Source organism: Puntigrus tetrazona, chromosome 10 (assembly GCF_018831695.1).
Source record: "Puntigrus tetrazona isolate hp1 chromosome 10, ASM1883169v1, whole genome shotgun sequence".
In the NCBI taxonomy this organism is placed as follows: domain Eukaryota; kingdom Metazoa; phylum Chordata; class Actinopteri; order Cypriniformes; family Cyprinidae; genus Puntigrus; species Puntigrus tetrazona.
In genome coordinates, this window is record NC_056708.1 from 709246 (window position 1) to 722536 (window position 13291).

Consider the following 13291-nt stretch of genomic DNA (forward strand, 5'->3'; position numbering starts at 1 on the left):
AACCAGCCAATTACCAGGTTAGATTGGTTTAGACCAACTAATGATGACTAATTTAGACTAGTTAATGACCAGTTTAGATAAGCTAAAGACCAATTTAGACAAACTAATTAAACAAGCAAATCACCTTAGACCAGTTAATGCCCAGCTTAAAGCAGTTAAAACACAATAATAGCACAATCCTAGTCGTTAGAGTTATAATGAGTAGTATGTGAGTATAATGTCCCTCCTCCCTCAGACGCCAGCCCTCCCTCCCCGAGTCTGTATGAAGTCAGTGAGTCTGAGGGAGATCTAGACGTTGACTTCTCGGATGAAATGCGCTCTCTGTCGCTCTGAGAGAGTCTGCGCTTCACAGGAACAGAGAACATGCTTTCTGGAGTCCTTCGTTTCACACCGGCAGCGCTTTTGGGTACGTTCTTTTTATTGTGTGTTTAGTCTGTTTGGCATGCAAATGTATGATGATGATGATGATGATGATGATTTCAACATCCTGAGAGCGAAACTGTGCGCGTTGTTTATTCGGTCTACAGGAAAGCCCATACCCACGTTACACTGTTATTTTCTCCTCCGCAGCGGTCTGTTCTTCTCAACTTATTGCTCTGTATCTTCTCGTAGACGCAGTCCTTGCACGCATGTGTCACAACGCACTTTCAGTCTTACATTAGCCACTGGCTGTGTTGAACATTTTTTTGCCTGCTGCTTTCTCATATTATTATCACCCTTTTTTTTTTTTTTTTTGCTAAATAAAATTTTGCAGATATGCATGAAGACATAAACACGTCTTCTGAGAAAAGTGATTGAAAACACGTATCCTCACTTGAGATGAAGACTCAAGTTAAAAAACAAATGAAATGCAGTTTTATTCTACACCGTGGCAGCTGACATGTTAAGATCACGTGACTTGCATGTTTTGCTATTGAAGAAGCAATAACAAAAATATGTATTTTTAACTTTATGTACTTTTGCGCTTTCAGCCAGCTTAACACGAACTGCTTACATCCAAGCCAGTAGGTGTCAGTGTAAAGTACGAAATCATGGCTATGAAATTGAATATACAAAAATAAAGACTTTTAAAAGGCGTATCAATATATAAACCAACATCTTGACTGCAAAGCGGAATATTAACAACCACAATAACAAAACGGCTTTCATCTAAACCTTTGATTAATTGAATAGCAGCAGGAAGAGCACTTTTTATGTAAAAGAATAACAATCAGTGTTCTTTCCTGTTAGTTTAACCAAATGAAGACAGCTCTGATCTCCTTGGGTGCAGTTTCTTAGGAATGCATGTGATGAAGGCTCGTGACCCGTGTTAAGGACTTGGTTGTGGATGCAGCTGTAGTTAGAGGTTCACATTGACTCACATTAAGAGCAGGATCATCACACTGTGGCTTCGTCCACGCTCTTAAAGAAACAGTTCCTCCGATAATGATGCTCTGCAGTGAATGGGTGCCGTCGAATGCTGGTGTGTTTTTTCAGTTGTTCTCAGTGTGAGCGGCGCGGCCTTTTTCTTTTTAAGCGCTGAGTGTTCGGACATTTTTTTCTCGTCAGAGATGAAGGATGTGTCTTTGCTGCATTCATCACTGTCACTTTCTAGTCAGCCAACGAATCGCTGGAGGAAGCGTTATTATCTGCTGGTATTTTTGCAAGAAGTTCAGTTAAAAAAAAAAAAAAAGCAGCTTTCGCTTCGGATTACGGTGATGTTTTTATCACCTTATCATTCTGACGGCACCCATTCACTGCACAGCATCCATTGGTGAGAAAGTAAATGCTAAAAATTCTCCAACTCCGTTCCCATTAAGAAACAAACTAAAAGGTCTTATATGCGTGAAAATGAACAATTTCATGCCTATGTGGTGAGTGATAATACTACATTACCAACTGAGTACGCTGATGGTTGGTGGTTTTATTGTAGATGCTGTCATTCCGTTATTTTTTTATAGATGGCGAGATTACAAGATCATCACTCTAGTGTTAGTTTGTTCACGCCGGTCTTCTCCTGATGTGGTTCTTGCTGTGGTGTATATTCCTAACGGAGAAGAGTGTGCAGGTGTTTTTGGTTTGAGACGCTGAAGGAAACCCATCTGTTTTCAGTCAGTGTGTGTGTGCGCTGCATATGGATGCGTGGGACATCAGACATATACATATTCGCTGCATGACTAAGGCCTGGGTAACATGTTTTAAAAAGCTCTTTTGTAGCTCGTTTCCTAGTTATTTCCGTCCGTTGAATGCTAAATCATTGGAGATTATGGTTATAATCGTTATTACGTGTGGTGCTTTCTTACGAAAATACATGAAATTGCATAAAACCTGCTTTTGTTTACATTTTCTGAATGATTTTTGTCACTGACATATATTTTTCTATGCGGATGTTATTGTACTGTGTTTGTAAATATTTTACAGCCTAATATTGCTAATACTGTAGACTAATAGGTTGTTAAAGTGCAGTCTGTGAATGTTGAGATTCGTGTCCGGTTTATCTCCAGGCTTTGATAGGAATGCATTCCTTCTGTGTGTGCTTTATGTACAGAACGCCTGCACTGTCTGGGATGAATAATGAATTCATTGAACGCTTAGCAGTTTCATAACAGGCAGAAAGGGTTTGTGCATGCTGTTGCCTTTGAAAGGCATGTTTCACCCCGAAATTAAAATATCAGCACACGAAAACATATTTCTCAGAATATCTTTCAATGTTCTCCACACTTAAAAAACACAAAGGTGAGTAAATCACAACCACTGTTCCTTTAAAGCCTCTTCAGACTCATTAAACATGTCTCACTTCATCAAGAGATTAGTTTTTTATGCTGGGCATCTAACATGGCTGACTGCAGTTTCATTTCAGCCCTTTTCTTTTAATTTAATAAAGTGTACCAAAAATAGGGTCATTAGGAGATGAATGGTCAAGCGCAGAGCGAGACGGGCTGAAGTTAGCCATCTGGCTGGCATGGAGAAGATCTGCACTGTTATAAATCTACAGCACTTACTGGCAAGTGCTTCAAATCTCCCAGAAGACCTTGCTTTGAACTGTCTTCTTCCATACTTGGAGACTTCAGATTACTGAATGCATTCCATTACATGCAGACAAGCCCCAGTCCTTTCAAAGGAAACGCTCTGACTCGTAATTACAGTAGAAGACATGGTTCGTACGCTCTGCTTGTGCCGCGACAGTATGATTCCTTAGAGAAATAACCTCCAGGCCGGGCAGATTTGGAGTCGGTGATACCCAGAGAGGGGTTCGAGAGCAGGTTGGTCCTGGATCATGTCGTGGCGGCATCAGTGCGATCTGGCAAAGCGCGCAGATGTCTGAGAACTGGCACAGAATGGGCAGTTCGCTTTAAATGATCCTAATAGACATAATTACCGCTTTGGTCAGCGCCCAGTTTAAACAGCTACTCGACGAGCTACTGTGAAAACATTCACACTGAATACGGTACATGACCACAATCTGGAAGGCTTCATACATTGTTGTGATAAGCCTCGTTTTTTTTGCCATTATGACATGATCTCAGGAAGCATACCGAGTTCCAGGGTATTTTAGACGCTCTTTTTAGCTGGGAAAAAATCTCCCGTCTTCTGCTTTGTGCCAGCGTCTGTCAGATTCTGGAAAAGTGCTGTGGGTTGTTTGGGCGAGCGAACCGGAGACTGGCACATCTCTGACCGGACCGCCGTTCCTCCATCAGATACCAGAGACCCAAGTTTCCATCCCATCTGCGCATACTTAGCTTCCTTAGCTTCAAAACATCTCCGACTTTGATCTACAAGTAAATACGTAGGAAAGCTGTGTCTTTGGAATAACTCACATTTACTATCCCTCCACACCGGTCTGAGGTTCTTTCATGGAGCACAAACGGAAATATGTTTAAAGAAGTAACTGTTTTTATGGACTAAAAACAGCACTGGCTTTCATCGTATGGACAGACCAGTCTGACTGGAGTTTGTACAAATCCATACAATCTTCGCTAAACTGTATGTATTTTTTACGAGCTGCACAATTCGTATGAATTTGTACGAATGAACTACACCCAACCCCGCTCCATTGTACAAAATTGGTCGTGAAATAGCGATGGACGGACAGATCTGTTTTACAGAAGAAAGAAAGTCGTAATGAATAACATTCATGACATAACACTCTCAGTTAATGATGGCAATGGTGCACAACACCTGAACTTTTGGTCTGAAATTGCATCAAGCTTGTCTTTGAAGTGGTTCGGCTTCCTATGGAGCAGTTTCTCGTACGTTTCAAACAAACGCTTGTACGCTTTAAAAAAAGATGCACAGGAAGTAACACTTCTGAGACCGGAAGACTGTCATTGTTCGCGTCAGTTTAGAGATCCGCTGGTGCTTTGGCATGTTTTTGCAGAGTTCGTTTTTCTGTTCTGCTTTCTGCTCGTGCAAATTTCATCGATTGGAGTCATATGAATACCATTTCTTAAAACTATAACCGTAAAACCAGAGCCGTCAGGTGCAAATGTTCAGTGCAAAAATCAGTTCAAATGGTATCTTTGATATAAGTCCTACTTTGCCTGCAAATACATCATACACTATCCTAGATGCACTGAAGACTCATTACACAACGTCAGATTTAATAAAAACAATATGACTAGGGCCTCTTACAGTGAATAAGATTTCACAAGAGCTGCCTCTGAACATTTTAAGCCTTGCAACATAATACTACAGTGATCTACATAAATTATAGTGATTTATCCTGATAAATCATTTGAACAGTTCCTTAAAACGCAGTTTGCTTGTTTTTTGCTTACAGTACTGGGTTAATTAACCATCATTTGAGAAGGAACTGGGAAAACTGTATGCATTATCGTCATTTATATAATTTCGATGAGACAGTTTGAATGACAAAGGTGTGATTATCTGTATATTATCTCCTGCGTGGATCAGGAAAAGAAGTTCCTGTAGTGCACCGCTCTGCTTGCTGTCATGCATCTTCCAGTTTACCACAGAAAAAGTAAAATGCCGCATCGCTGATCATATCTGCCACAAAAGTTTGGGTGTTACATACCAGGAAGGAGCCGGGCGGTTAAAGGCTAGGAGGTGAAAAGTCGTCACCCGAAAAGAGAAAGGCTTGTTCTTGGTAAAGCAGCACTCCTTAAAATAAGGGCCGTTGTAACAAAACATCACAGGGGAAGCCCCTGATCTCCCATAAAACCTTCAACATGACCCCAGAGGCGTGACCCTGACCTCTCCCTCAGAGGCCGTAAACCTCACAGAAATAATGAGAACGGATACCGTACAGGTGCTTTTCATCTGTGTGTGTTCATGAGCCGGCCGGGACGCTGTCGAATGCTGTTTAGTATGTTTTAGGCCCCGCGTGTGGATCGTGTTTTTATGCATGTTCTGAACATTTGCTGTTTCTGATGTAAATGTCACAAGGTTGGCATTGCTTGGGGATTTTTTAGCATCCCTTACAGTTACATGGTTAGTAAGTCATTGAATCGTTCATTTAACCAATTTGTTTAAAAAAGGTGTGTTTAGGAATGAAACATTGTGGTTGCTGCACCGATTTTGCATGCTTTATGTACCATATAAGAGGTGAAAAACACAGTTACTTGTAGCATTGGGGCTAAAAAGTAAGCAGCTCCGCACTGGATTCCTGTTTATCAAAGTGTTGTTTAAAATTATCCAACCCCTTATTGCTCAGTTACTTATTGCTGTGTGCACTTCACAATATTTTACATTTATATATGTATACATGGTTTTTAATATATAGATACATTGCTAAAATAAAACTTCCTCTGCACGGCTGTATTTAGGAGGACAGTGTCAGAGAAAGCTAAACAAAGTTTGTCTTCATGAGCCTGTTTATGGGTCATGTGATTGAAGTTCACAGGGTTTCTGCAAGGAAAGGACAAAAAGCCCTAATATAACTGCATTATCTTCACTTTAGCACAACAACAACTAGCATAGACACAGAAAAACAAAACCTTCAGACAGTTAACAAGCAGACACGAAAACACACAGGCTTCTGAGGACTCTGACTTCATGTTTCTTGCCTCAGTAATGATTTTTAATACACGTAAGGATAGCTAAAGCGAGATATGCATATAAATCATATATCATGATAGGCCTATATATTTTAAAGCAAGGTCCATTAAAATACTGCAGCTTTTTTCCCATCTCACCATGATGTTTAGCTTGAACTTTGGCCTCTACAGAGACCTAATCCCCAAACTCACATGAATCAAGAACCATCCGGGATAACTAAGCAAGCTTTGACTCAACCGGACGCAGCAGCTGAGAGACGTCCGCCAGCAGTGTTGAGGAAAGTTACTTAAAAGTAGTGCATTACAGTATTGCATGACTTAATAAAATAAAAACACGCCTCGAATGATCCAGATCCAGAAACGTAGGAAATACGTCGGAAAAACAGTCCGTGTGACATCCGTAGAGCAACTTCAGTTCTGAGACGCTACTTTTTTTGCATAAAGAAAACAAAAAAACACCTAATTTATTTCACCATTTTGTAGATTAGACGTATTTGAATCAGGAGAAAGCATGCGTATCTGTTGTGATGCTCTCAGACTCGGGGGAAGAAAGGTTGAGTAAATGAAGTGTTCTCGTAGCCACTGTTGAGCCAGTGATGTCACATCCTGTTTTACCGATGCATTTACTGTGTTTCTGGATCCTTTCAGTCTGTGGAGGGTCAGATGGCTCTCTTTCATCAAATATGGTGTCCTGAGAACGACATGAGGAGAGTACTCAATGACAGCCCGTGAACATGACGGAGGAGCGTTTTAATCTGAGCTGCGTGTAAAGCGGGGAATGTTGGCACCCAGCGCTGATCCAGGAAGTGATCTGGATAATGTCTCTCCGGCGGGACGGCTAACTGTTTCCAGAGCATGTGACGCTCCGTGATTAGCCTCGGGGATGCTTGGCTTTATTCTCACGATGCAGATATTGACAGCATAACCTTTCCTTTTGGAAGGAGGGCGGCGCTATTTATTTGACCTAATTTGCACTAATTGCTAAAACATACATTGTTATGGCTAATCTTTCTTTCTGGTTGGAGGAGACCACAGGATCTGAGCGTCAGAAACACAGAGCGATGTGCTGAAACCATTTTAGACAAAGCGGGATTTATTGGATCAGAGATAAACGGTAATATTGTAAAACATTATTACAACTGTTTTGTATTTGAAAATCTAATGTATTACTGTGATGAAAAGCTGAATTCTCAGCATCACACGATCCTTCATAAATCATAAAAACGTGGATAACGCTGGTTCTGGTGCTTTTTATATTTTCTGATTTTTTGATGATGCTTTTTATTTGTAACATTATAAATGGCTGCTAAAAAAATCTACTTTGTCGTAAGAGGAATAAATTAGAAGAAAACTATATAATATTAACGTTTTTAGTATATTTTTAATCAAATAAATGCAGCCTTGGTGAGAAAAGGAGGCTTCTTTCAAAAACAGTAAAAATCCTAACTTTAACTAGTTTAACTAGGGAAAAATATGTTCAGTTTAAATCCCAAAATGTACTGTACTGGAATGTGATGCAGGAAGTGACCCTCTTTGCCCCGCGCCGTGTATTTTTAGTGTCTGAACATCTGTGTGATGTTTGAGCGGCTCACGTTCGGATCCGTGTGGGAACGGCCGTGTCGGGGTGTGTTTGACAGAACATGATCCGGCTCTCTCTGTTAGCGGGAATGAAAGCTTCTGGAGTCAGCAGGGAGCATTATGTCATTCTGTGGGCTGTTTCATGGCCAATGAAGCGCTGTTCCTCCAGAGGACACTTCTGAAGGCAGCACACACAGGATATTGGGGCTGCCGCATTTCAGTGTGAAACCTGTGGGACTTACCAACTTAACATGTGCTATATCTCAACCTCAACCTCCTCTTATTCCTCACTGTGTAGCTGTAGTTCCTCCAAACTGTGTGCAAAGAGAAGGCTCTGAAAACAATATGTTTGCGTGGCTTTGCTTTGACATCATAGCAATGATTTCATACAGCGAATGTCATTGTTAGTGATCATTTTCATAGCTTTTTTGCCTTCCTCGTCCAGATGTGGGACCTCAATAAATGAATGTTGAAATGTTCATAGAGTCGCAGCTTCTCTAATGTTGCAAGCAGGTGCATTAGTTATTAGTAGTATTAACTGTAACTGTAATTATAAACATAAAGATATGAGTATTTGATCATTATGATAATGTTTTTATTTTACACAGTAAGTTACATTAGTAGCATTTATGCTATAAACATTCAAGCATTTAAAATATTGCGCATATATCAAGCATAGTTTGTGAACTTCTTGACTTGTTTTTGAGATGTCTTCTTACTTCCATCTTGTCTTTGAAGTGCTCTTCTGCGCTGTGTGTGTGTGTGTGTGTGTGTACGGTCAGCACACATTTAGTTGATTATTCTGAATCGGCCGTGTCATGAGCCGTCTCGTAATCACCGAGCTGTCCCGCTGCCAAACAGAGGAATCCAATCTGAACATTACGGCTTCGTTCAATGAATCAGATTCTGGCAGCGTCGAGCGGCGCACGATCAAACCTGAAGGGGAAGACAGCATGGTTTAAAGATCCAACACGCGTACATCTCCACGGACACCAGGACTTTGCCTCCCAAGCAGTTGGGACAAAGAAATCATATAAGGTCATGATTTCTGGGACTCAGAAACCTCAAAGCCGTCTGTAGTAATGCTCCGCTTCGTGCAGGCTGTGTTTCTCACACTTTGCCCCACGCTCAAAGGAAGTCCTGTTCAATATGTTGAATGTGCAATATAGTTATTTAAAAACACAACAAGTGTGAATCACAAGAAGCGCTCTGTCTTCACATGCTTTCTGAAGACACTTATTCAGACACGGTATGCTAGAATAAGAAAGAAATGTGTTTGAGTTTCTTCAAATAACATACAACTGAATCACAAACAAATGACTCACTTTTTAGTGAATCAAAAACATGAAACCAGTTCTTTTTAATAAGAGTAAACACACTCTCTCGTCTTTATGTTTTGGCAAATTGGTGGCACATTTTGTATGAAATCTCTTTCTGTATGTGTATAAGGCGTGCTCTGCTCAGGGATGGGTTTAGCGCCTTGATTTTTTCTACAAATTATGAATCAAGTAATAAAACAGTTCAATTGTTCGTGGTATTGTAAATAGTTGCCAGTTTAAATCACTCTCAAAAACTGCCCTGTATAAAAGTTGACAAAAATAAGAATTAAAAGCCATTGTTAAAATATAAATAATAGAATATAGAAATAAAATCATATTTCAGCTCATTTCAATTTTTTTTATTTTTAACTTGACATACTGAAATAGCTAAAGCTAAAATAAGATAAAAAAACTATAACTTAAAATAACAAAAAAAACAAACAAACCACTATATTAAACTATATTAAAAATACAAAAATAGTTTTAATAAAAACATAAAAATAATAGTATTAATATTTTATTTTACTGCATTCATTTACTTTTAAAATCTTTAATATGATTTATTAAGATAATATTCAGATTTACAACTATATTTTCTGATTTACATTCATATATTCAGCTTTATATAAAATATATGATAATTATAATTTATATTTATATAGAATTATTTCATGTCTGGTGCTTCACAGTTTAATATTCAGTTCATAATTAATATTCCACCTGTGCTGTTCTTTAAGAAAGCTCTGAATCTTTATAAAAGGTGTTCTTGGAGTGCTGTGACCCGGCGTCTGGGTTTCTTCCTCGTCTGGGATCGATGTGAAGGGCCTCGTTGGCCGGTGGCCATCTTGAATCAGCTAAATGCGTTTATACTTCCTCTGAAATCAATCATGTCTATTGAGGGAAGGGATGATACGTTCACCATTAGCACGAATCCAGCAAAAATGATTGAACTCCAGTGTAAGAGTGTTCTAAAGGCCTGTGTGTGTGTGTGTGTGTGTGTGTGTGTGTGTGTGTGTGTGTGTGTGTGTGTGTGTGTGTGTGTGTGTGTGTGTGTGTGTGTGTGTGTGTGTGTGTGTGTGTGTGTGTGTGTGTGTGTGTGTGTGTGTGTGTGTGTGTGTGTGTGTGTGTGTGTGTGTGTGTGTGTGTGTGTGTGTGTGTGTGTGTGTGTGTGTGTGTGTGTGTGTGTGTGTGTTTAAATAATTTATGCTGGAGAACAGGAACGCAACTAAAGTGGATCCGCAGCCTTCAGCCTGTAGAGGTCTCGGACGCAGTGGTGGAGGATGCATCGGTTACGGTGGAAGCTAGACTGGATTATAACAACACCACATACTTCCTCTTATCAAAAACATCAAGGCAGACTCTCATGTCCATCCAAAGAGCTCGTAATATGGAGTATTGGTCTAACTTAAAGCTTCAGGGAAAGCTGACCAAATTGACCTGTGCAGACCACTCAGTGTCACACACCATATACAGTAATACCACCCTGAATGAGGAGATCCTCATATTTTGTGTGAAAGCCCGCCTGCAGGTTCTCCCCACAAGATACAACCTTTCTCTGTGGTTTCCCGCCATACATTCCCCCTTCTGCATTTTGCATGAACCTCTACAACATCTGGAGTCAGTAGCGCACATCATGAATGGCTGCCCAGCATATAAAGGACTGTATATCGCAAGACATGACAGACTTGTTGAGCTTATTGCCGCCCAGATCCCCTGTGGGACTGATGGACAGTTGTACAAACACACTATGGTACAGCCACATTGGTATAATTCAGTTGCGAACATCTTTTTAGGTATTCCCAACACACCAGACATTGTTTACATATCCCAAACTAGTAAAACAGTCATTTATTTTGAAGTATCATGTGCATTTGATTTGTTTATGGAGGACTCTTACTGTACAAAGATTATGAAATATCAGCCTTTACTATCTGCCACTGAGAGCCTGGGTTACAAGAGCAGACTTATTGTGCTTGTGTTTGGCAGCTTGGGTCATGTACACAGGCTGGTTGTTAGTGGACTTTGTATTGGGGGGCTACGGAAAACAAGGGCCAAACAGCTAGCAAAGTACTGCTCTATTTCAGCTGTCATAGGAAGCATGTATATTTGGAAAAAGCGTTGTTTTTTGTACCCTTGAAATGGTAAACTCAAGGCAGTGTGCTTATTGTTTAAAAACGTGTTGAACTTTCAGAAGATTTGATTCTAATGAATTTACCTTGTGTAATGTGGAATCAAATAAAGTATATATAAAATGTGTGTGTGTGTGTGTGTGTGTGTGTGTGTGTGTGTGTGTGTGTGTGTGTGTGTGTGTGTGTGTGTGTGTGTGTGTGTGTGTGTGTGTGTGTGTGTGTGTGTGTGTGTGTGTGTGTGTGTGTGTGTGTGTGTGTGTGTGTGTGTGTGTGTGTGTGTGTGTGTGTGTGTGTGTGTGTGTGTGTGTGTGCGTGTGTGTGTGTGCGTGTGTGTGTGTGTGTGTGTTTGTAGAGCAGGAAGTCTTGTCTTTCCTCTCGTTATATTGTACGATACTCCTCATTAAGAGAGGAGTGTGTGTGTGTGTGTGTGTGTGTGTGTGTGTGTGTGTGAGGAGGAAGACAGCTGTCCGGTTGCCTTCGGCTCTCGATGTCTTTGTTTACAGAGTCAGTAGAATGCAGAGGAAATTCGTTCTGTCCGCCCCAAAACACAGCAGCTGGACCTCAGCACGTCTTCTTCTGCCTCTTTGTCTTACTCTTGTTGTAACATGCTTGTTAGATGTTTAGCTGACTTTCAGTTCCTCACCATCTCCACAGTTTTTCTTCAGCTCCTCCTTTAAAGTTTTTGCAGCTTTTTCTTCATCTTCTTCCTGTTATCATCCTTTGTCTTCTCAGTTTTCTTCACTGCGCTCTTCTTCAGCTTCTCCTCTGAGGTTCTTCTGATGCATCATCATCATTTTCTTCTGCTTCTTCATTGAATTTCTTTCTCTTATTATTCTGTCACAAGTTTTCCTTCTTTATATCCTTCATCTTCTTCATTTGTATATCTTCAATTCGTTCTGACCTTCTTCAGCTTACTCTCTTTCAGCTTCTCGAGCTTCACTATTATCAGCTTCTTAACTAAGCCTCTTCTTCACGTTCTTCATCTTCAGATTCTTATTTATCTTCTACATCGTTTATATCTTCATGATTTTTTCCAGGCCTCCCTTACAGCCTCTTCTGCATCATAACTTTCACTTTTATTTTCGTATTCTGATATCTTCACGTTCAGCTTCTGGTTTTTTCTCTTAGTGGAAAACACATTGCTTCCGTCTAGATCACAGAGGAAATTTATTCTGCTTATCTAACTTGCTAATCTCACTCGAAACAAAGCAGCAGTTCCAAGAAAGGCCCGCCGGTCATCACGTCTCCGGCGAACGCGCTTCTTCGTCTTCTCCTCCTGCTGGTCGCTCTTCGTGCGTGTCGTCCTCAGAAGTTCAGACTCAACGGAAAGCTTTGGTTTGGTTTTTTGGAGGTTTGTCTGGAACTCTTAATCGCCGCCGAGGCGTGACCAGAACAAACACTGCCTCTCTGTTTGACTACATGTTCTGCATTCACTGACCAACTGGATTTCTGTCTCTCCGTGTTCCCACCCATCTGCTCAACACCACAGTGATTTGTTAATCTTCACAATTCCCTTCCAAATCCAGGAATTGAATAAATCACGACTGGAATTCCGGCACACAACATGTGAAAAGCCTCTCTGTGGCTTCTGCACAATGAGGCATTTAAACACTATATTTAGTTCTCCTTTTATATACAGTACTAAAAGTCAGACTGTGGTGGTCTCCATGAAGAGGACATTGTCCTAGAGGTCAGGACGGCTCTCCGCACGGCTCTGTCAAATTCCTCTGCCTACTTTGCTCATATTGCTCCCCGTAGGATTCACATGTTTCATTCCCACACAACTGGGCATGAACAACTGGGACTAGCTCCCTCTCTTTCCGAAAACAAAAACGGGAAATTAAGTCTGTGTGTGTATTTATTTACTTATGCATATTGATAGTCATTATAAATGTTTAAAAATGAATCATCATCGGAGGAATTGCACTGAAGTGCCCCTGTTAAAGGTTACGAAAGGTTCATATTGTGGTTTTGAGAGTCCCAAACAACAGGTCGACATGCATGCTTTTATTTTATACAACTTTTTGTTCAACGATTCGTCAGCATTTAACACTCCATCTAGTGGCGAAGAATGAATTTGCGTTTTCATTCGCACCAACAAATGGGCGGAGATATGCTAATGTTTAATTTTGACTTCAACATGAAGCAGCTTGGGATTCGTTTCAAAAATGACTTGTTCAGGGATTCAGAGTCGACTCTTTCTTTTGAGAGCGCTTTCAGATTTAAAATTTTCATTCACTTTAGAGGCACTTTAACTTGCAGGCCTTGC

At 40.4% G+C, this 13291-nt stretch overlaps 1 protein-coding gene across 2 annotated transcripts in view; it reads left to right on the forward strand.

The window, feature by feature from the left end:
* The first annotated feature begins 248 nt into the window (after positions 1-248).
* itga1 (integrin, alpha 1) overlaps positions 249-13291 on the forward strand; it is a 39441-nt gene continuing 26398 nt past the window's right edge. For both annotated transcript variants that reach the window (XM_043250311.1, XM_043250312.1), the window contains exon 1: positions 249-406. In XM_043250311.1, the coding sequence (XP_043106246.1) occupies positions 364-406 (43 nt within the window). In that variant the 5' untranslated portion in view covers positions 249-363. The remainder of the gene's footprint in view (positions 407-13291) is intronic.